Source organism: Chrysemys picta, chromosome 9 (genome assembly GCF_011386835.1).
Source record: "Chrysemys picta bellii isolate R12L10 chromosome 9, ASM1138683v2, whole genome shotgun sequence".
NCBI lineage: Eukaryota > Metazoa > Chordata > Testudines > Emydidae > Chrysemys > Chrysemys picta.
This window is the reverse complement of record NC_088799.1, coordinates 24,831,049-24,855,689: the sequence shown is the minus strand read 5'-3', so window position 1 is coordinate 24,855,689 and position 24,641 is coordinate 24,831,049. Positions and strand designations below refer to the sequence as shown.

At 40.2% G+C, this 24,641-nt stretch overlaps 1 protein-coding gene and 1 long non-coding RNA gene across 5 annotated transcripts in view; one reads left to right on the top strand and one right to left on the bottom strand.

The window, feature by feature from the left end:
* Nucleotides 1-24,641, top strand: part of LOC135973658 (uncharacterized) — a 90,126-nt gene that overhangs the window by 43,872 nt on the left and 21,613 nt on the right. The window lies entirely within an intron of this gene.
* The window catches only part of PLCH1 (phospholipase C eta 1), a 168,065-nt gene continuing 158,949 nt past the window's right edge, over nucleotides 15,526-24,641 (bottom strand). For 2 of the 4 annotated variants that reach the window (XM_005286968.5, XM_008165035.4), the window contains one exon: nucleotides 15,526-20,969. In XM_005286968.5, the coding sequence (XP_005287025.2) occupies nucleotides 18,865-20,969 (2,105 nt within the window). In that variant the 3' untranslated portion in view covers nucleotides 15,526-18,864. The remainder of the gene's footprint in view (nucleotides 20,970-24,641) is intronic. The other 2 variants (XM_024102552.3, XM_024102553.3) reach the window with 1 other exon arrangement.

Sequence of the window (24,641 nt, the reverse complement as noted above, 5' to 3'; positions counted from 1 at the left end):
TCTGCTCGATAACAATCCAAAGCAGTGTGGACTGACGCTTGTCCATTTTCATTATCTGAGTCAGATACCACCAGCAGAAGGTTGCTTTTCTTTTTTGGTGGTTTGGGTTCTGTAGTTTCCACATCGGAGTGTTGCTCTTTTAAGACTTCTGAAAGCATGCTCCACACCTCGTCCCTCTCAGATTTTGGAAGGCACTTCAGATTCTTAAACCTTGGGTCGAGTGCTGTAGCTATCTTTAGAAATCTCCCATTGGTACCTTCTTTGCGTTTTGTTAAATCTGCAGCAAAAGTGTTCTTAAAATGAACAACGTGCTGAGTCATCATCCGAGACTGCTATAACATGAAATATATGGCAGAATGCAGGTAAAACAGAGCTGGGGACATAAAATTCTCCCCCAGGGAGTTCAGTCACAAATTTAATTAACGCATTATCAGTATGGAAGCATGTCCTCTGGAATGGTGGCCAAAGCATGAAGGAGCATACAAATGTTTAGCATACCTGGCACATAAATACTTTGCAGTTTCGACTGAAAAAGTGCCATGCAAATGCCTGTTCTCACTTTCTGGTGATGCTGTAAATAAGAAGAGGGCAGCATTATCTCCTGTAAATGAAAACAAACTTGTTTGTCTGAACGATTGGCTGAACAAGAAGTAGGACTGAGGAGACTTGTAGGCTCTGAAGTTTTACATTGTTTTGTTTTTGATTGCAGTTATGTAACAACAACAAAATCTACATTTGTAAGTTGCATTTTCACGACAAAGAGATTGCATGAGGTGAATTGAAAAATACTATTTCTTTTATCATTTTTACAGGGCAAATATTTGTAATAAAAAATAATGTACACTTTGATTTCAATTACAACATAGAATACAGTATATAGTAAAATGTAGAAAAACTTGCAAAATATTTAATAAATTTCAATTGGTATTCTATTATTTAACAGTACGATTAAAACTGGAATTAATCACAATTACTTTTTTTAATTGCAATTAATTTTTTGAGTTAATTGCGTGAGTTAACTGCAATTAATTGACAGCCCTAATAAAAACCCAAACAGATTGAAGGATGGATAAAGGGACACAACATACAAACCAAGTGACCATGTTGTTTTATTGCTGATAGATACAAAAAAATATTTTTTTTCATATATCTCCAATTGCCCCTCAATATAATCACTGTCAGTTCCTTTCCCCTCTCCCCCTTTTTTTAAGGTGTTCGCTTCCAAATTTTGTAAGTGAGATTGCAGAAAGGAAGGATGGTCAAGTTGTTAGGGCACTAGGGACCTCTCAGGCACAAGTGACAGCATAGAAGAAGACTTGGCGATCTCTGGGAGAGAAAGATATAAGGTGATATTGAGGGTGGCATCGTTGGCACAGTGAATGGGGCAGGAAAGGGACATGGAGACATGAAAGGAGATAGGTCACAGATGTAGGTAGCCCTTGACATTCTTATCTTCGAAGTGAGGACAAGAAGTTTACATTTGATGCACAACACAGCAGGATCCAGTGAAGTAACTTAGACATTTGGGGTGTTTAGATCTGGGGGTTTGATTTAAACAACTATAGAGAAGGAGATAGCTAGGTTCAGATTCTGAAAAATCATCCTTCTTTCCAGATTCTGGGACTGTTGGTTCAGGCCTATCTCTAACATTCTGATATGTTTTACAGAGTATCAAAAGATTATAATGTCTCATTGTTTGGTTCTATAATGTAAACATGTTACTGGACATATTGTGATGATTTTATATATTGATTATTATGGCCCTGACTCTGCAAATAATTATGCACATGCTTAACATGACTTTAGTGGGACTACTTATCGGTATAAAGTTAAGCATGTGCATAAGTGTTTGCAGGATCAGAAACTGAATGAGTCCCAGAGAACACATATATCTACGTTCCATATTTTTGCTCAAAGTGTGGTGTGTTAGTGGAGTGGAAGACTACTATGGGAATAATAATAATTAATACAATGTTTGTACCTAGTGCTCTGAACTGTGCTGATTATATGACACTGCAGGTTTCTGTAGCTGTATGTAGACCTGACATGTTAGTCTTCCTACTCTACTGTACAACAATTAACATATATAGCTTTTCGTAGTTGGTAATCTTGTCATAGACTCAGACTTTAAGGTCAGAAGGGACCATTATGATCATCTAGTCTGACCTCCCGCATGATGCAGGCCACAAAGCCGTCCCAACCCTTTCCCATGACTCTGCTGTTGAAGTCCCCAAATCCTGTGGTTTAGAGACTTCAAGTAGCAGAAAATACTCCAGCTAGCGCCCCCTGCCCCATGCTGCGGAGGAAGGCGAAAAACCTCCAGGGCCTCTGCCAATCTACCCTGGAGGAAAATTCCTTCCCGACCCCAAATATGGCGATCAGTAGAACCCCGAGCATGTAGGCAAGATTCTCCAGCCAGACCCTCATTGGCCATTGATACTATTTACCAGTGATGGCACGCTGTTCATTTGACTAAAATCATGTTAGCCCATTAAACCATTCCCTCCATAAACTTATGTAGCTTAATCTTAAAACCAGACAGGTCCTTCGCCCCCACCGTTTCCCTCGGAAGGCTGTTCCAATATTTCACCCCTCTGACGGTTAGAAACCTTCGTCTAATTTCAAGCCTAAACTTCCCCATGGCCAGTTTATATCCATTCGTTCTCGTGTCCACATTAGTACTGAGCTGAAATAATTCCTCTCCCTCCCTGGTATTTATTCCTCTGATATATTTAAAGAGAGCAATCATGTCCCCCCTCAGCCTTCGTTTGGTTAGGCTAAACAACCCGAGCTCCTCGAGTCTCCTTTCATACGACAGGTTTTCCATTCCTCTGATCATCCTAGTGGCCCTTCTCTGTACCCGTTCCAGTTTGAGTTCATCTTTTTTAAACATCGGAGACCAGAACTGCACACAGTACTCCAAATGTGGTCTCACCAGTGCCTTGTACAACGGAAGCAGCACCTCCTTATCCCTACTAGATATACCTCGCTTAATGCATCCCAGGACCGCATTGGCTTTTTTCACCACCACGTCACATTGTCGACTCATAGTCATCTTGCGGTCTACCGGGACTCCGAGGTCTTTCTCCTCCTCCATTACTTCTAACTGATGCGTCCCCAGCTTGTAACTAAAATTGTTGTTAGTCATCCCTAAATGCATCACCTTACACTTTTCACTATTAAATTTCATCCTATTTCTGTTACTCCAATTTACAAGGTCATTCAAGTCTCCCTGCAGAATATCCCAATCCTCCTCCGAATTGGCAATACCTCCCAACTTTGTGTCATCCGCAAACTTTATCAAATATTGGAAATGGGTCAATTGAATAGGAAATGGAGTGTCATAATCTAATAATTTGCAATTTTGCTTTTTCCATATTTTTGCAAATTATAGAGGAAAGGTGAAGGTTAAGTACAGAAAGTAACTTGGATGCGTGATTGTGAGTACTGCTGAAGGATTATATAGCAATGGTTAGTATATCCTTTAACCATTAATTACAAGATGTAGTCCTGGAGACAGTATGTAATTGTTTTTCTGTGGTACATGGACTGCACTGAAACATGCTTCTATATTAATTCTTTAACCAAGTTTCTTGTTTAGGACTATAAACAGAACTAAATCTAAACAGGATGTTTTTCATGAGGCCATTAACAGATGAGCAGAGCTTCTTCGCAATGGCCATGCAAAAATCCCTTTAATAGCACATTTTAACAGGAATAGCAGAATATACCCCTACGTATAGTCCTTTAACTACTGTTACTGATTTCCAAGCAAAAGAGATTTGGTCATCGGGTTCATCCCTTCCACCTGTTCAAAGCAGAACTTAGACACTTGGCACTATCTCTATAATGGGAAACAATATTGAATAGTCAGCTTCACACCAGAAATCTATGACTTAGGCTCATCTATATTTTTTATGCTGGATCTGGCCTGCAGTATCTTCTGTTCAGTCCACAGCCACACTAGCTACCAAATTCATATTACTGAGAAGTTTAAATTTTAACCAGTTTGAAAAGTGGAAAACACTCTACTTGTTCCACTAAGCCACCCAGTCACTGACTGTTCTCGTTTCTCATTTGCGTCTACATCAACAAATCCTATTTATTTGTTCCTTCCAATTCTTGCATATCTGAGCGGATCTGTAATCAGTATAATTATTTTGCTTCATTGTCTCATACATACCTAATAAGGGTCCTGGAATTTTTCCCCACCATTTATATAATAACTGCATTTAAATATTACCAAAACAAACATGATGAGCCAAGTTCAATTACCTAGTGAAGACAAGGGAGTTAGACCCACAATGAAATTGACCCAATACACTTCCGGGGACCTGATTCCTAAAATTATTTTGTCTTGTTTTGTATAAATAAAATCTTTTGTTGCTCTTCTGCAGTTTAATCTCATTTAAGATTAGAATTGCAAGCTAATAAATAAAATACCTTTGAGAATAACATTTTAGGATACAAAATACATTTCTGACTAAGAGGATTTATAGTCAGACACACAAAAAACCACATTTGCCAGGCTGTCTTGGTATAGCATCTTTGACTATTTTGCAGGAATATTTTCAGTCACAAATGCTGTTACCTACCAGTGTATATTAAAATTTCTAGTAATGTTGTTTTTCCATAATATTACATGTACATGTTACATATATATCCACATGATGAAAGAGAATGGACAAAATCAATGAGAGATTTGGATGAGAGGGTTGGTGTCAGCTCACTTATTGAGGATAGTGGTAGAGGCAGAGACCAAATGGAGCTCCTAAGTGCCACAAGTTTCTCTACTCCCTTCTACCGTACAGTGCTCATTGCCTTCACTGGTCCCAGGAGAGTGGAATTAGAGCTCTCAGAGATATCTTACTCCCAGCTTTGCGATGTATGCCATGAAGATTTAGAATCTTTTTGAAATTCTTACGCAAAAATATTACTGAAGATGGAATTAAGACTGAGTGCACGTATCAGTAAATTAAGGGTGAAAAATCCTGCAAGGTTTTCATATTTATCAAAAAGTATTTATTTTTTGTCGTATTTATCTTTTGACTGGAAAAGTCAAAGATCAGATTAAATTTAAAAGAAGCCCAAACATTTGAAAGTAGGGAATGTGATATACCTTTCAGAAAACCAGAGCCACAAATCAAAGGAAGACTTTCTGCATCCTCTTAAATCACTATCCAAAACCTCACATTTGCCAGTTTCCTGCATAGTATAAAAGCATCCCACTTTAAAACCTCCTTTCACTGGATGACATTCTACCCATCGCATGACCAGAGATTCTTATCCATAAAGCAGGAACAATTTACTGCACTAGATACTTTTATTGGACCAACTTCTGTTGGTGAGACAGAAAGATATTACCCCGCCCACTTTGTCAATCTCCTATCCTGGGACCAACAGGGCTACAACTACCCTGCATGCACTAGGTACTGTGATGTTTGGAATGAATGATTCTTCATTATGCCCAATAGTCCATCATAGAATACCTCTTGCATATCTTCAAAAACTTTGTAATGGTCAGCAAAGAGATCAGTATTCCAAACACCATTTCCTTAAGGTAAATGCCTGTTGGAAATCGTAACCAAGAGACTTAGATTTAAAGGTGACGGTCTAGAAAATATAGCAAACGTTTTATAGAAAATAAAATATGTAAAGACTGCTGCAAAACATTTCTAAAAGTTTTTTTAAATGGCACTTATTTGGGATGGCCAGCATAACTCATTCATTCTTTCAATGTTCATAATGCTAAATTTACACAATAAATCCTTTAATCCACACCATCATGCATTTTATATCTGTATCTACAGATATCAGTACTATACATAAACACACAGTGCTTTGCATTCATACTTGGAATTAGTTCATTGTTCCCTGTTTTAAACTGAATATGCACCAGTATTCTCTGTAACAGTTCTGTATTATTATTATTACTATTAAATAATAATACATGTATGCCTATCTTGGTTAATATTAAACTAAAACTATAAAAATAAAATTTATTTTTCCAAAAGAACATGTGGATTGCCTCTTTTTGGAAGTGCATTTTTATCACAATACATTTTTCTACGTACAGATTGAAGAATTTGAAATATCAATAAAGAATATAAGTAGAATATTTTATATTTGTTGTTAAAATCAGTGACCGCACATATCCCTGTGCAATAAATAAATAATCCAGTTGCAATTGGAGACATTTTTGCTAACTAAAAAGAGAATATGATGTATTGAAAGTAATATTACTCTCTTATAGTTTTCTTTTTATTACCTGTGCTCTACATATTCTTAAATAGATTGGTAATACCATGCTCAAATTATGTGCTTTTTCATATATGTGATAGACCCAGGCCAGTTAGGTACAGCAGAATAGCAGAAGGCAGATATACTGGCCACTGGATTAACAGTTTTCTGTTCCCTGACTGACCAGAGCAGGGGCTGCTCCAGGCTAATGAGAACACCTGACTCCAATTAACCTACAAAGAGTCAGGTGAGGGCATTAAGCTAATGTGACCACCTGACTCTAATTAAGGCCCCGCTGGTACTATAAAAAGGGCTCACTCCAGTCAGGCAAAGGAGAGGAAGTGTGGCTGAAGGGCTGGTTAATAAAGACACCCTCAAGTTATTGATAAGGGAGCCCTAAGGTAAGGGTGAAGGGAGAAGCGGGGGAGCTGTGGGGAAGAGGCCCAGGGAAATGTAGCAACTCTGGCAGTGAAAGGTTGGCTGCCAACAGCTGCTACCATTAGGGTCCCTGGGCTGGAACCTGGAGTAGAGGGTGGTCCTGGGTTCCCCCCAACCCACCACTACAGGAACACCTCTTGGTAGGGGAAGTCAGGCCCCTGTCAGGACAGGAGGCTAAACTGTTCTAAAACAAGCCCTAGGGACAACAGAGACTGTGGCAGTTCTCTTGCCAACCTCCTTGCTGGCTTATGATGAAAAGGGCTCAGTAGACTGTAACCCTGGCCCTAGAGAGAGAAGGGCTACGTGGAGGGTCACAGAGAGCCACTGAGGTTAGCATATAGCGCCTAGAAGCGCAGGACCCGTGGGGACAAGGTCAGAGCTCTGCCACATATAGTTAAAACAATGTACTTTAGGCCTACTAACATGGCCTGTGAACTGCTAGTCTTCATTAAGCAAAAGTCATTGCCTATTGCATGCTTTGATTTTAGCCAAGAGGCAACAAATGTATCCATAAAATGAGAAAAGGTGAAAACACCCTTCTGCATTCCTAACACATCTTTGTTTTAAATATCCTTTGCAAGACATAACAGAATGCCAGAGATCCTCTTAACAGAGAGCACATTACATTATTTATTCCAGCACTATTTTTATCTACTTACATTTAGGAAGAGAAATAGCTGGACAGGGAATCTGCGGGGGGAAAAGTCCACCTTTCAATTGCCATTAGTGGTACAGTCAACAGAACTCCAGTCTCCTTATCAAAGGGAGACACGAATCTTGGCAATAAGCTTATTTTCTTTCAAGACAGAAAGACCTTTAACAGAATAACACCTTTGTTTTTGTTTACTGCTGCTGGATGTCTGAGCCTCTGAAATATACAGACAGTGAAATAACCAACAAACACAGTATCAGCCAAATCATCTTCAGTCCACTGGCTTCCCATTCTCATAAAGGTCACATATTCTTCTGTACAACTGATAAATATCATCTTTTTCAAATCATACAGAATCTTAACAACTCAGTCAAGTTTCCTACTGTACTTTGTCATTCATGAGATTCATATATAGTTCCTTCCGTGGTGCTTGGCAAAAGAAATTTTGACTTTGATCCTGCAATTGATTGTGAAGTGGAACCACAAGAACAGTACCTAACCTTGTTGTTATTATTAATTATGAATAACTGTATTGCAGTATCACCAAGCAGCCCCAATCACAGAGAAAAGCCCTACTGTACTAAATTCTATACACACATATAATCCCTGCCCAAGAGAGCGTACATATAATGTTATGGGCTCTGATTCAGCAAAGCACTTAAGCATATAGTCCCCTTTAAGAAGATGTTTAAGTCCAATGTACTTCAGTGGAATTTAAGAATGTGCTTTGCTGGTCTCTAAAAAACAAATTCGATGATGCTGCCCCTACAAGGATCAAAGTACACAGTAAGAAAATAAGGTATCTTTCTTGTAATGTTCATTTGAATTGTAGTCTGTTTAAAATGTTTACATTCCATATAAAACAATGCTGAGCTTGTTAAAACGCACTGGTGATATTTAAAGAAATTCAGTAAGTTTTTTCCTATTGAAATACTCAATTGGAAATGAACTGAGTGAATGAATAGGAATGATTATTGTGTTAAATTATTTTTTTAACAAATGAACCTCTGAATGGCACGTATGCTGTGTCCCACACAAATCCAGAAGAAAACTGACAAAGTTTTAAAGAATGGGATGTGTTCAGCTGGTGTTTGGATTTTTTTACTAATATCACTTTGTCAATTTTTATCTCTTATACACACCCAATATAGTAAGTGTTCTTGGCTCTTTATAATTATTTCATTCCTACTGCTGCTATTCTGTATCATGTTATATTACTTTCACATTTGATTTACTGTGATTTTTCCAGCACAAATCACAAATTCAAAATAAGTGGTACAGAATACAATTAAAATTGAAAGTCTGTCACATAAAACCTTCCCACCCAGGTGTGGGGTGCTTTAAACTCAAACCAGCTGGCCTGGATGAAGGCACAGTTTAAAGTTTGGATGCTGCTTTCGCTTGGGCTGGTAACCCACCCCCTTTGCAGTGAAGAGGCCAGCGAAATCACTCAAGTGCTGGGAGTCCTCCACTTCCTCGTGTGCCCAGATGGACAGACAAGTTCTCCCACAATTCCTTAGGAAAGAATCATAGAACAGCTCAGCTTACTGCAGCCCAGAAAACCACAGGGCTTAGTGACACACACGGGAGTGCAGCACCATGAGGACACACCATAACTCGGGTCGGGCTTTGCAGGTGGCTGCTCACACCCCAGCTAGGCCAACCCAGCTACTCAGACCAGCGTGCTGATCACCTAAGGTTAACTCTGCAGTGAAGACATGCCCTTGGTTTTTAAAATTCCCCCTGCCCATCCCCAGGGGGAGAGAGAGAGTGTGTGTTCCTGTGAGCATGCAGGTGTGTGCACTTGTGTAAGGTGATTTTTGGCATGTATGTGCACATGTGTAAGGTGGTTTGCTGCACCTCTTGCTCCAGGAACCAGCTGAGATCAGGTGACACAGATTTGTACAAAGTGTTGCCTGGTGCATGGAACTTCCAACTTCGTCAATTAATGCTGTGCCTCCCCCCCCCCCTCCAGCTCCATAGCTACATCCCCCGAGACCCCAATTCATTATGCACTCCCCAGCCGCCACATCTGTTCTCTCCCATCTCTGTCCCTGGCTCCTCAGCCTACCTCTGCTCCTCCTGCAGCTCCAGAGTCTCCTCACTGGGCAGGCTGCAGCAAGGCCCTCTTCTCCTTCCCAGGCCTGAGGCTGAGTGTAGCCCCACAGGCTCTTTGCTACCCCTCCCCAGGCCTGGTGTTTCAGCAGGGAATGGGATGGAGGTGCAAGGTGGGGCAGGAGCACAGAGCTGACTGGCCCATTTGTCACAGGAGGGGGGGAATGAGGCAGCTGCTGTGCTGGGTTCTTGCTCTCCCCTTCCCTCTTGTGTGAATGGCATCAGCTGCTCTCTCCTACTCAAAATCCCTTCTGTCTCCTGACAGGAGAGTGACCAAATAGCAAGTGTGAAAAATCGGGACAGAGGGTAATAGGCACCTCTATAAGAAAAAGCCCCAAATGTCAGGACTGTCCCTATAAAATCGGGACATCTGGTCACCCTACATGACAGGTGGGGAATCTCTGCCCATCTGTGCACCTGTCCACCTCTGATTGGCTGCTCTTCCCCAGGAGGGGGATAAATGGAAAAGGCTGGGGCCAGGCTGAAAATCAAGGGTTGGAGCAGTTGTCATTGCTACAGGCTCCAGCAGAGGCTAAAATCCTAGTTAAAGCCTGAGAGTTGGCAACAGTGACTTGTGCACAAAAGTCCTGGTTCTAGTTCACCATGTCTAAATAAGTATTAAATTGTCTATATTTAAATAATTATGCATAAATGTAAATAACCCTGTAGTCATAGTAAAAAAAAGGGAGAGTGATGGGGGGAAAGTGAGAGAGAGCGCTTTCAGCATTTCATTTTATAAGGACATAAGACTGGCCCTACTGAGTCAGACCAATGGTCCATCTAGCCCAGTGTCCTGTCTTCTGACACTGGCTGGTGCCAGATGCCTCAGAGGGCGTGAACAGAACAGGGCAATTTATTGAGGGATATACCCCTGTTGTCCAGGCCAAGCTTCTAGCAATCCAAGCTTTAGGGGCACACAGAGCATGACGTTGCATCCCTGACCACCTTTGCTAATAGCCATTGATGGAACTATACTCTATGAACTCATCACATTTCTTTTTTGACCCCAGTTATACTTTTAGCCTTCACAACACCCCCGGGGCAACATGTTCCGCAGGTTTACTGTCTATTGTGTGAAGTACTTCCTTATGTTTGTTTTAAACCTGCTGCCTATTAATATTATTGGGTGGCCCCTGGGTTTTGTGTTAAGTGAAGGGGTAAATAACACTTCCTTATTCACTGTCTCCACACCATTCATGGCTTTACCGATCTTTGTCATATCCTCCCTTAGTTGTCTCATTTTGATCTCTCCTCAGATGAGAATTGTTCCATACCCTAATCAATTTTGTTGCCTTTTCTGTACTTTTTCCAGTTCTAATATATCTTTTTAAAGATGGGGTGACCAGAAATGCACACAGTATTCAAGGTGTGGCTATACCATGGATTTATATACTGGCCTTATGATATTTTCTGTTTTATTATCTATTCCTTTTCTAATGGTTCCGAACATTGTTAGTTTTTTTGACTGCTGCTGCACGTTGAGTAGATGTTTTCAGAGACCTATCCACAATGACTCCAAGATCTCTTTCTGGAGTGAAAGCAGCAAATTTAGACCCCATCATTTTGTATGTATAGTTCGGATTACGTTTTCCAATGTGCATTACTTTACACTATCAACACTGAATTTCATCTGTGATTTTGTTGTCCAGTCACTCGGTTTTGTGAGATCCCTTTGTAACTCTTCACAGTCAGCTTTGGACTTAAGTATTTTAAGCAATTTTGTATCAACTGCAAACTTTGCCACCTCACTGTTTAACCCCTTTTCCAGATCATTTATGAATATGTTGAACAGCACTGGTCCCAGTATAGATCCTTGGAGGATCTTGCTATTTACCTCTCTACACTGAAAAAACTGACCATTTACTCCTACCTTTTGTTTCCTTAACCAATCACTGATCCAAAAGAGGACCTTGCCTCTTATCCATGACAGCTTACTTTTCTTAAGAGCTTTTGGGGTGGAATCTTGTCAAAGGCTTTCTGAAAATCCAAATACACTATATCCACTGGAACATCCTTGTCCACATGCTTGTTGACCCCCTCACATAATTCTAATAGATTGGTGAGGCATGATTTTCCTTTACAAAAGCTGTGCTGACTCTTTCCCAGCATATCCTGTTTGTTTATTTATATGATAATTTTGTTCTTTACTTTATAGTTTCAACCACTTTACGTGGCACTAAAGTTAGGCTTACCAGCCTCTAATTGCCACAATTGCCTCTGGAACCTTTTTAAAAATATCAGCATTAGTTATCTTCCAGACATCTAGTACGGAGTCTGATTTAAGTGATAGTTACATGCCACACTTTATAGTTCTGCAATTTCATATTCGAGTTCTTTCAGAACTCCTGGGTGAATACCATCTGGTCCATCTGACATCTTAGTGTTTAACTTATCAATTTGTTCCAAAACCTCCTCTACTGACATCTCAATCTGGGACAGTTCCTCAGATTTGTCACCTAAAAAGAATGGCTCAGGTGAGGGAATCTCCCTCACATTCTCGGCAATGAAGATTAATGCAAAGAATTAACTTAGTTTCTCTGCAACAGCCTTGTAATCCCCGAATGCTCCTTTAGCACCTTGATCATCTAGTGGCCTCATTGATTGTTTGGCAGGCTTCCTGCTTCTGATGTATTTAAAAAAAATGTTTGCTTTTAGTTTGTGTCTTTTTCTAGTTGGTCTTCAAATTCTTTTTTGGCCTGACTCATTATACTTTTATATTTGACTTGCCAGAGTTTATGCTCCTTTCTATTTCCTTCAGTAGAATTTGGCTTCCCATTTTTACAGAATGCCTTTTTGCCTCTAATCACTTCTTTTACTCTGTTGGTTATCCATGGATTTTTTGGTCCACTTACTGCTTTTTTTATTTGTTTTGAGCCTCTGTTATAGTATTTTTAAATAGTTTCCATGCAACTTGCAGGCATTTCACTCTTGTGACTGTTCCTTTTTATTTCTGTTTAATTAGATTCCTCGTTTTTGTGTAGTTGCCCTTTTTGAAGTTAAATGCAGGCTAAATGGGCAATATTCATATGTACTGCAGTGTTTACTAGAGGAGGGCAGGATGCAGTTCTATCTATTTAAATTTGCATTAAGTCAATTGCTAACACTGCAACATTTACTTTCGAGTTTAAGGACTAAGATGTGTGCAATTTAGAGCCAGATCCTAAACTGCTGTAATTCACTGAAGTAACTGGAGCTACATCAATTTACACTAGCTGATGATCCGGCCCTTACATTACATAACATAACAAATAGCATAGTGTAGATACAGCAAGGTAAGGAGGAGCAAACATAAAATACAATATAAATATACCATCGTCTGTGGATTCAAGTTTTGGATGCTGGAGTCAGGATTTCATAGCAAAGAGAACAAACAATGGTCAGTACTTAAGAGATAAGATGTCCAAACTGATGAAAAGCTTACACATCATGAGCTTAATCCATCCCTTGCGAACTCCACTGAGGAGCTCCATCGAGTTACAGTAGGGATAAATTTGGCCTAATACCTCTAAATAAGAAGGCAACGTTGCTGTTGGCAAGACAGCCTGATATTTTACAGTAATTGTAGTTTACATCACCAAAATCTAATGCTCCTCAATAACTTGCATTCCTTTTTGTGGGAAAACACGAAGCTGACTCAGTTAAATGAACAAATTACAAAAGCATATATATATATAGTGGGTATTTCTAGACATCTGTAAAATTGTTTAAAAATTAGAATAGAACCCAACATAAAAACTACTCTATTGCAATACATCTTTAAAAATAAAGGATTATCTCAGTTTATCAACTGACTTTCCTGTATGATGACACTTATTCAACACACATACTACTGTATCTTAAACTCTCATTTAGCACACAGAAGAAATACTGTCCGTCACCACACGCATTTCCTTTAGCTTTCACTTCCATCTTTTGTCGTTGCCTTAGATCCTTGCTATTTAAAAGCTCATCATTCACAACCATTATGCATAATGCTGATCAATGGGGAAATCATCATTTATGCAAATAGATTATACAATGGAAAGGGAATGGAAGTTTAATCTGAGATTTCAAGCATCTTTGTCTGACACTTACAGAAAGGCTCCCAATCCTGCAATGCATTTATCCACGTTTAACTTTAAGCATGTAAGTAGTCAAACTGATTTCTGTTAGACTAGACACATGCTTGAAGTTCAACACGTGGTTAAGTGCTTTGCCGGATCATGGTCTATGTCAATGAAGGGTTTGAAGTAGCAGAGGACGAGAATGCAGGAAGGCCTTTGGAAATGCCCTTTACCTCCATTATCCACAAACATAACAACTTCATTAAGGGCCCAACCTTGCTGGACATTGAGGACCTCCTTCCAGAGGCTTAGCTCCCTCAGTTCCTCCTGAATTAAAAGGAATCAGATGGGACTCAGCAACCGTCAGAAGGACTGAGCCTAACAAAGGGGGGTGTTTGTCATAATAATAAAATATTGAATTGGTTTCAGACACTAATAATTAATACTGTTTTCTTATCATATACAGTATTTACCCTTATTATAGACCTATTTTTCTTCCATAATTTTTTGAGGAAAGGCACTATCCACTAAAGGGTCTGATCTGGGATTTTGGTTCAGACCCCTCTCTAATTCTAAGTATGTAAAGACTTGCTTCCATTCTTAAAAATGCCTGAGGAAGTAACAAACGTCTGTATTAGGCCCTCTAGGACAGCTGGCTGTGCAGTATTGTACAGTCAGACAAGCTGAGGTGTGTCAGGCCATGGGGCTTGCAAATCCCGTTTGAGGAGAATAGCTTTGTCCCGGATTTGTAGGTCTATGAATGTATTTCGCTTTCAAGCAGCAAATCTATTTCAATCAATTTCTGAAAGCACCATCTTTCCAGACTGAAGGCTTTATTGACCTAAAAACCTCTCTCTCGTAGGGCACTGCTTAGTCAAATAGACCTAAAACAGTCTTTCTTGTCAGCTCCCACCTCCCAGACCCACACAACACCAAACATTATTCAAGAACAGGGATTTATGACAGTGGATGTGTGTACTTCTTTCCCCCTCACCTGCCCTACATATTGTGACAAGACCTCTGAAGGCACAAAGCATTTAAGGGCAAAAAGCATTCAGGCACTTATGGATTCTGGCATACAGAACTATTTTGTTATCAAAATGGAGGCTCTGTAACAGAGTTTCATATTGCATTTCTCAGTGATATTCCACATAAACAGAAAATACATTGAAACAAGGAGCTTGGCCTGAGTCTACACTGCATATGTTTTACCAATAGGCATCTGGTTTATTACCTAAATTGAGCTGCAATTATCACACGTTAACATAACTGAAGGACTGTACCCCCATAAGTCTCTTCTCCCTATATGTCCCCCGAATGAGCTATACAGAAAGAGTTTTCAGGTCCTACTAATGAGGACAGGAAATAGTTTGGTGAGTGTTTGTGACACACAATGACAAAGGATACCCAATATGACAGAGCAGTCACACCACTTGTTCACCCTATCACTCAGTCAATGGTCACTTCAATGGTCAATATTGTTGCTTAAGCCACACAGTTAGTGTGACTTGAAAGCTGAAACTATTTCTCAGGAGGCACCAAGTCAGATTCTGCCACCTTTACTTTTGCTGAGTAACACCTTGCTCTGCACGTAGTCCAGAGGGAATTGTTGGGCCCGCAAATAGTACCAGGGTTAGCATCTACTGGTAGACTAGAGATGGGCAAAAGGCTTAGAGTTTTGATCTGTTTCTGAACCTCCCCAAAGTTAGGAAGTTTGGATCAGTCAATCCAAAAGGGATCTCTCTTACTGGGATAGGCCCAATCTCTGGATCTGGATCCAAAGTTCCAGGGGATTCAGATCCCAGTGTATGATTTCAACTCCATTAGTAAAAGCATTCCATAGTTAGAAAGAAGCCTGTTAACATTTCCCCTTATCCAAGTGAGCATAACTAAAGAACAATTCTGCAGTTAGGATAGCTGATTCGAAGTCACATATATCAATCACTTGGCTAGTGCAAGATTCCTGCCCTTGCTGCATTTGTAAACACTGAAACCGACTGTTAAGAACAAAACTAAGAATAAAAAGGTGTTGATACATTGTATAATCATAGCCACATGTGTTTTTAATGCAAAAAACAATGACAAAGAAAAACAAAACAAGTGACCTACTTAATCTCACAAAATAAACAATTTTTTCCGAAGCAGTTGGCATAATTAAGTACTATTCAAGGGCTTCCTGTTTTTCATTCACATATTTTGCACAAGTTCCAGAGTCATAATATTCATGAATGCTTTGAAATAGCATATTTGTTCCCTAGGAAATTAATACTGAAGTGAGACAAATGTACATGACGTTGCGTTATGCATTATGCATTCATCTAGAGTGAGGGATCTGTACAAAATGTAAAACATCAGAATGAACAGACAGCAATATTAGTGCTTGGTAGAAGGCATCCAACTGCATTAAAATCCTGCATTCATTGAAATCAGTATTCTATAATCCTAGTCCGAATTTTTTTGGACAATGCCTTGCATACATTCAAGAGGTTCTCCAACACAAACACTGTCTAGCTCCAATGGGAATAGCACTAAAATATTGTCAATGAGAAAGAATAGCTCTTGCGGTTATAGTGCAGAGCCTAAAATCAAAGGGCAACATGTGCCATTGTTATGTTGGTTTTTGCCTTGAAGCATTTTTATTGCTGCTACTCTCCACTGAAAGCCAGTCAATATTTGTTTTACATTCCTTGAATTGTTCCTCTTGCCCCCTCCCAAATTCCCCAGCTACCATTCTCTTCCTGCCTTTGCTTCCCTAGCCCCTTACTTCTCTGGCTCCTGTCCTTCACTCATTTCATCCTTTGTTTGGCCACCTTCAGCCTGGTTGCAGGCCTGATCCAAGACCCACTGATTTTAATGGGCTTTGGCTCAAGCCCTTAGAGGGGGTCCACAGCGCTCTGCTGTCCTGATAGCCTTATAGCTGAAAGAGAGACAGTCATGATCTGAACCAGCACTAGCCCACTCACCTTGCAATTGCAGCTGCCTGGAACCTTCGGGCTGGGGTACTAGCAGTGTATGTACACTGCATCAGGGAGCTAGATCCTACCCCAGGCAGACAGACTCATGCTAGCAGGGCTCGAGCTAGCATGCTAAATATAGCAGGGTGGAAGTTGTGGTCTGGGCAGCAGCTCAGGCTCTCAAGCCCACCCAGCCCTAGGTCTGAGCTCAGATGGGTACCCCGAGTCTTCGCCAGAGCCGCAACCTCCACGCTGCTATTTTTAGTGTACACGCTCAAGCCCCGCTAGCACAACCCTATCTACCCGGGCAGGGAGGCATGCTCCACCTGCAGTATAAATGTACCCTAAGAGCACTGGACAGGGGGACTGGAGGGCTCCCAATATTGTCACTGAACACAGGGATTTAGCAGCAGCTAATAGAGCTGGAGACTATATTGGACGTGATTCCATCCGTATAGTTACTATCCCTGTGTGTATGTTTTGGGAGGGTGAAGGATAGCTCAGTGGTTTGAGCATTGGCCTGCTAAACCCAGGGTTGTGAGTTCAATCCTTTAGGGGGCTATTTAGGGATCTGGGGCAAAATCAGTACTTGGTGCTGCTAGTGAAGGCAGGGAGCTGGACTCAATGACCTTTCAAGGTCCCTTCCAGTTCTAGGAGATGAGATATCTCCATTAATAATTATTATGATATGACTTGCTCTAGCTGAGGAATACAGCACAAAATATTTTTGTCACGTGACTGGTTAAAAAAAAAATCAATCAGGAGAGCCAAAAAAAATAGATCTATTAAAAATACACACTGTATCAGCTAACATTCAAAATCTGCAAACAGGCATTTTGACGCAAAAAGTAGGGACATTCCATTGAAAAATATTGGATTAGGAGAACCTTCTATAGGGAGAGAATAGAAAAATGGTAAATATGGCACTGTCATTTCTAACTGGTAATTATAGAAATACTCAGTAAATATGACTTCCTATCAGAATCGTTTAGCAACATTGGATGCTTTTCTCCCCTTTAGAAAACAGAATGTTTTGAGTTGTAAATTACTAGTTAGAATTATGGCCACCATCTGAAATAAGAAGGTTTTTCCTTTATAAAGGTTTATTGCAAATGCATGACAAGACAAATGTCTGCAATCACTGACTGCCACAAGTTCAATAGTAATTGCATTTGCTGTAACATCACTAAATATGCACCAGCTGCATAAAAATCTATTGTAATGATGTCTCCATGAATAATAATATCCTGTATTACAAAAGAAAAGAAGTAAAAGGTCTTTTGCAAAATGTGCTCACAGTGACAGCAAAGTATATCTGAAACCCAAAATAAAGCTATCTTGCTCCCTTCAGGGAAGTTTTGTGTATTTTTGTAATTAACTCACTTGGTTTTCAACATAATGCAGAAAAAACCCTTTTCTCAAAACCATGTGATGATGGAAGCCAAACCACTTATCCTGTTATGTATGCAGTAACTACTATACTGACAATCAACAATGTAGCATATAATTACAAACATAGAAAACATCTCTGCTACTGTATTCAAGTTACATATACAGCCAATATCAAAAATACATAACAAAATATTTGGAAAGCAAGATTTTCTTCCACTTGTTGAATGCTCATTTCAGGGTGGGAATAGGGTGAACAGGAATGCTGGAAGAAGTCTATGTATAAGAAAATTCCTTTTCACCACACTCCCATCCAGAAATAAGCACTCAACAAGAGGAAGAAAAAGTTACCATACTATTTCATTTAAAGAGCGGAAGACGATCTACAAGTTACTTGCAAATTTGAATGAATCCTAATGCTACAAATCTGTAGTTCATGTATGAAAAGGCTTAAAATCAACATTAACAAACATGTAAATACAATTAAGATAGAAAACAGCTTTATGAATGAAGCGTCTACTCCTGAAAACACTTATTGGTCATACTGATGCCCACCATCAATAGTTCCATTGACTACTGATGGCAGAAAGCATTATCCTAAGTAGCATTTCCAAGATGGGGTCCAAAAAGGTGGCCTCCTCAAATTCTCTCTGCAAACAGCTAAAAGGTCTAGGGAAAAAAGCAATATATTTATTGCATTAATTGCTGAGCTCTGCTGATGTGCACAGACGTGCAGAACTCTATTCTTAAAATTTACGTGCATTACAAATACAGGACACTGTGAAGGTTCAGATCTATTGCATGCAAATAATTCACTTTGTCATTTCTGAATAAAAATACATACATACATAAGAAAGGATCACAGAATCTATTTACATAATCTTTGACAGGAAACCGCACATTAAATCAAGACTGAATCATTAGCTTAAAATTGCATTTCTAAATAATTTAAAAGTCAAGGACTATACTTCTTGCTAAAAATCCTTCATTCAATGAAATAGTTTGTAAACACTGACATGTACATGTATACAATTTACAGTCTCAGAAGGAAATAAATTTCTGGTTTATCATCACTGCTTGGCTCCATCTGCAAAACGGAATCATCTGTACAAAACTGGTCATTGCATCCATAACGTAAAGAAGTACATGCGCCCTCTGGTACACCCCGACCTTCCAGATCCTCCCCACTGAAGTCATTCAGGTATCTTGCTATGTAAGAGCCAGTGGAATGCCTGTTGATAACATGAGCTGATACTGATGGTTTGTTTCTTAGAACTACCCCTGCTATGCTGCTAGCATTAGAAAGTTTTTGCTTGTTGGCTTCTTGTCTTTCCTTGGCACGACTAGCAATATTGCGTACTCTGCTTTGACTTCTGGATGACAGTTTTCTGACCAATGCCTTGGGGCAATCATCGTCATTCTGCTTAGAATACAAAGTTTGACAGTTGTCTTCCTGGTCAAAGGACACCAGCTTTCGCAATTGTTCTGTCAGAGTGTCTGTAGATTGTGGTCTCTTAGTTTTCATAGCTGCAACTTTCTTGTCTCTCATGCCAGATGTAATAAAGCTTCTACTTATGTATTTGTACTTGCTTTCAAAATTGCAGGAGATATCCTCTGATGTCAAGTCTCCCAGGCTCTTGGATTTGCAAGGACTAGGCTGTTTGATGGCTGCAGTAGGAGGGTAGGGCAAAGTGTTCTTGGGTGTAGGTGAATGCATATTTAGTCTGGATCTTTGGGAGACATACAACAAATCATTGTGTGTATCTAAAGTTTGCAGATAATTATTATGCAAAAAGCCAACACTCTGAAATGCTGGGTAAGGAAAACTTTGATTTCTTGCAGTCCTAAAATTATTTGAATTATCCAGAGCAGCACTGTGAGGGTCCTCATTGATTAAATTATTCCCAGAGATTCTCTCACAGTAGTGTACTGAGTCCTGATTATGCTTCAGTTTCAAAGCAGCAGCAAGTTGGCTCATATCTTCTCTCTTGAATTCATATGCAGTTATCAGGAGGTCTTGGGAATCCCCATCGACTTCCATAAGACTGCTGCCTGCTGAGGTTATACAAGCAGGAGGGTCAACTATTGTATCCTCCAAAGTGTAGGAACTGCAATCCTCAAGGGTTTCCCAATTTGTTCCACACTTCCTTTTGGGATTTGCTGTTAGCAAATGGAGAGGGGAAGTGCAAGGGGATACTGGAAAGCTATTTTCCACACAGTCTGACTTCTTGCAAGCTCGTTCATCTATTGGTTTACAATCAGAGGCTGGTGAAAGAGATGCCTCGTGGATAATTGTGTACACAGAATACTCTGTCGTCTCAGGGCTGGAGAACATAGCAGTATCTGGTGTTGAGAATAATGGTGATTCAACAGATTTTACATTGGTAAAGTTTTGTTTAAGGGGTGTACTTAGATCAACAGTAAACATGTGTGGATGTGCCGACACCACACTGAAGGTTTGGTTGTTGGTGCCATGAAGACTTGAAACAACAGTCAGATTAGTTCGGTCATCTGTAACATCAAACTGTCCAATCAGTGCTGAGACAGAACTACTCATCTCGCTCTCATTTGTCAAAGAAACCTCATCTATGAGACGAGAAACATCACTATCTTGCAGAGCTGCAGTTGAGTGCAAATCGTAGGTGTCAGAACAGATGGTGGAAGATATATCAGTCAGTGAAAAAGTGGTTACAGTACTGCTCATAATGACATCATATTTATTATTGTCAAACTCCTGTTTCTTTCCAGAAACACAACTTCCTGCCGGTATTTTCTTCTCCTCTTTACATCCTCCAGTCTCCTCTTCTCTTTTTTCATCTGTGTAATTTGTATCTTGTATTTTTTCTGTATCAAGATCAAAAACTGAATCCTGCCTTATATGAACAGGTTCATTGGAAAGGTGACTTTTCTGATATTCTGTGGAGTGATTTGTTTCAGCTATCCCACTTACAAAGTCAAAACTTTCTGCATGTTCACGTACAGGTGATTCTGTAGAACTGCCAATTCTGGTGTCACTCTGGGAAGTAGCATTTTTATGCAGAGATGTAGAATTTGAAGAAGGTGCAGCTTGCTCAGGGGATGAAAAGATATGTTCTTTCAAGTTTGTTTGGTTCACACTTGTACCATTGTTGCTATCTGCTAAATCGAATAAAAAGCACATTAGTTATACATGTTTTGTTTACTGTCTGCTAACAACTATTTTGCCTTTAGACAGACAAATGGAGAATGTAAAATTAGTTACAATTGTGATAAGACTTAATTATGGGGTTGTGCAGGTTTAGTAAAAATTATCTGTGTGATATGAATAAATGGGAAAATATAGTTGTAGACACTTCTTTGAAGCTTCCTTTGAATGTCTATTACATCAGACATGTGATGTAATATTTGTTGTAAATAATGTCAATGAGGTACCGTATTTTGCACATGTGGCATTACCTTCAGTTGTGTTCCTATTCAGATTTGTACTATAAAGAAGCATGGCAATAAAGACAGAATAAAACAGCTCTGTTAAACAACATAATATATCTGGAAACAAGAGGCATGTTTATAAGAACTCTGAGTAAAACATCAGATAGTTGGACCACATGCAGAATGTTTTTGGTAACAGCTTATGTACAATTTCAGATTTAATTTGTGAGCCTCCTAACAACATTTAACTTTCTAAACTTCTGCATTCATAAGAGAACAAGATTTTGAATTCCATAAAAGAATATATTTTACATGTTTCTACATTAGCTTATCAAATTCTGGTTACATTTCTACAACTACATAGGCTGAATCCTGCCTCCATTACTCATTGCTTACATATGTTAACTTGTAACTCGCTGAAGTTAACTCCTTTTACCTAACTTAGGACTGGATATGTATAGCAGCAAATTGACCGTGTATGAATTACACAGTTTCTAATATCCAACAGAAATAAGGTACAACTTGGGGGAAAAAAAAAAAAAAAAAGTAAGGGCCTGGTCCCTCATTTATTGTGCATTCAAAACTCCCAGCATTGGGGTTTATAGTGCACAGGCAATGCAAGATCGGTCCCTGAATTATAACGATGAAAACATTCCTAATGTTCTCAAGACCAAGCATATTAAGTTGAAAGGATCGCCACATACTAATTGAAATGATCCATATTTGATTTCTTTCGGTAGAGAACACAGCAAAATATACAGGGCCACATTCAACCTTGGTGTAATTCCAGTTAAGTTAGTGAAGAATAATTCAGCCACAATATTTTGCTGCAATGAGTCTTTGTTGGGTTCAGTTTAGCAGCCTACTGTTCTTTGCTTTCTGTAATAAAATACGGACAATTTGTAACCTGATTATTTCCTTTCTGGGACTGACCTCTCCCCTAGTCTGAAAAATTGGGGCTGAACCTCTTTTTCTGCAAATACCACAGGTAGTTCACACATGTGCATGTGTCTTTGCCACATCCCTTCCATCCTTGCTCAAGATAAGTACTGCCATGGCTATATGGGTATGTGAAATCCTTAGTGGCAGGAACTTATTGTTCCTATAACTAAGGAAAAGATTTTATCATGGAGGTCATGGAAGTCACAGATTCCGTGGCTTTCAGAGACCTCTGTGACATTTTCTGCTTCAGCTTCAACCCCATGCCCTTGGAGCTCTGAGCCACTGGTCCTAGAGCTCTGAGCTGCCACAGATGGCAGGGGCCGTGGAGCGCCGAGCCTCTTCCCCCGGAGTTCTGAGCCACTGCAGGCAGTGGGGGCCCTGAAGCTCTGAGCCGCTGGCCCTGGAGCTCTTGGCCGCTGCGCGTGGTGGGTGCCCGGAGCTTTGAGGCACTGTGGGCAGGGACTCTGCTGCTGTCAGCCACACGGCTGTGGCTGGAGCCCTCCCCACGTGGCAGGGCTCAGGCTCTCAGTCCTCCCCCCACCTCCATGCAAGGCTTGGACTTCATTTATTGTCATCTCTCCCCCCCCCTTTATTTTTAGTAAAAGTCACAGTTGCAGACTCCCTTGAATTTTTGTTTATTGCCTGTGATCTGTCTGTGACTTTTACTAAAAATTACCGTGACAAAATCTTAACCTTAACTATAACTTCTTAACGGTAATGCCTTATTTGATTATGTCACCTATGTACATGGACCCTGAAGAGGCCACTGTAAAGAAACCTAAGTAACTTACCTTGGGTGAGGCAGACTGAAGGGGGAGATCAGTGCCAGAAAGAAAATTGTCAAGGAACAAATTTTCCATTCTGGACCTTGGTCTTTCCCCCGTGTAAGGCATCTGGGAAGCAGTGATGAATAAGGGAAAATTAGTAGGGAGGGAGAGATAAGTAGGACACTAGAAGAATGCTCCTCTTTTCTGTAAATTAGCAGTCTTAGTCTATTTTGAGACCACTGCCCTGAGCACCTTCCTAGCAAAGGATGTTTCTGCAGGGGAATGAGGTCAAGCCTTTAGTGTTTTATTAACGTAGTAATGGATGACTAGATGGTGATAGCATTACAGATTTCCTCGGTGATGGCTAATGCCCTTTGTCCCCACAGGCCACCACACAACATGTTGAATGGACTGTGATCCCTTATGGAATAAGTTTATCTGTGGCTGAATATGTTTTGGTGATGCCACAGTTTATCCAGCTAGTTATGGAGGATTAGGGTACCTTCAGGCCCAATCCTTTAGAGTGGGAGGAAACAATAAAGATAGAACAGTTCTGCTAAGATACGTTTTAGTTGCTCTTCTTGCATAAGCATATGCCACACTTTATCTTGTGGGCATTGAAACTTTGGGAGAAAAACTCCTTACTCTATAGGGAAGGAAAAGTTAAACTTAGTTGTGAATTATTCTGGAGTATGACCCTAGAGATACAGTAAGTTCAGTGTCTTTCAAGAGCAAAGGAGATGTGATTGTGACCAGGAAACATGTCTTTACGGAAAGGAAATAAAAGGAACTGGATGACATCAGTTCACAAGGATGACAGCTGTACCACTGTGGTCAGCACCCAGATTCAGAAAATTGGCCTAACTGTGGTTTTGGATAGAGGTACTGCCGTCCGGCTCAGCTGATCTCTCACAAGACTTGGAAGAGTCTGTGTTAGACACATTTTAACAATACAATGTGAGGTATGATGATGGGAGGATGTAGGCCCAAATCTAGGCCATCTAGCAGAAATCCAGAGGGCCTGGACTGTTTAGTTTTCAGGTCTGATCCATTCCGATGCCGGTAGGAGAATTTTGTCCAAATTCTTATATAGGCCAAGAGGGTGGAAAACTTGCACAAAGATAAGAGAGTCTATAACTGTGGAGGAGTATTCCATCTTGTTTAACGCTTGCCACTCATTACCTAAACTGTGAGGTTCAGTAATCTGGACAGAGATACAAAAGTGGGCCAGAGAACAGGAGAGCCTGCCTGCTGGACCATTGAGTACATCCTGCCTGGGCAACAGCTCCACTAGGTCTGAGAACCACAGCCTTCTTAGCAAATTGAGGATGATTAAAAAGGAGAAGGGCCACAGTCATTCCGATCTTCTAAATCACTCTTCCTAGTACTAGAAGAAGGAGAAAGCGGAGAGGAGCTGATTCAGTCATCTGTGTGCCAGAGAGTTTATTCCCAGTGACCTTTAGTCTGGTTCCCTGGTGAAGAATAACCTCACCTTTAAAAAGCGACAGAGTCCTGTGGCACCTGACAGAGTCCTGTGGTGCAGGGGGGTATGGCCAATCTCTGGAGCCATGAAGATGTCTGAATGGAGTATTTGCAGAAAGAAAAGTGCCGCTCAGATGTTTCAGAGTGGGTGAGAGCTCTGGATCAGGAACGAAAATGTCTCAGACACCAATGCCACAAAATTACAGACTTT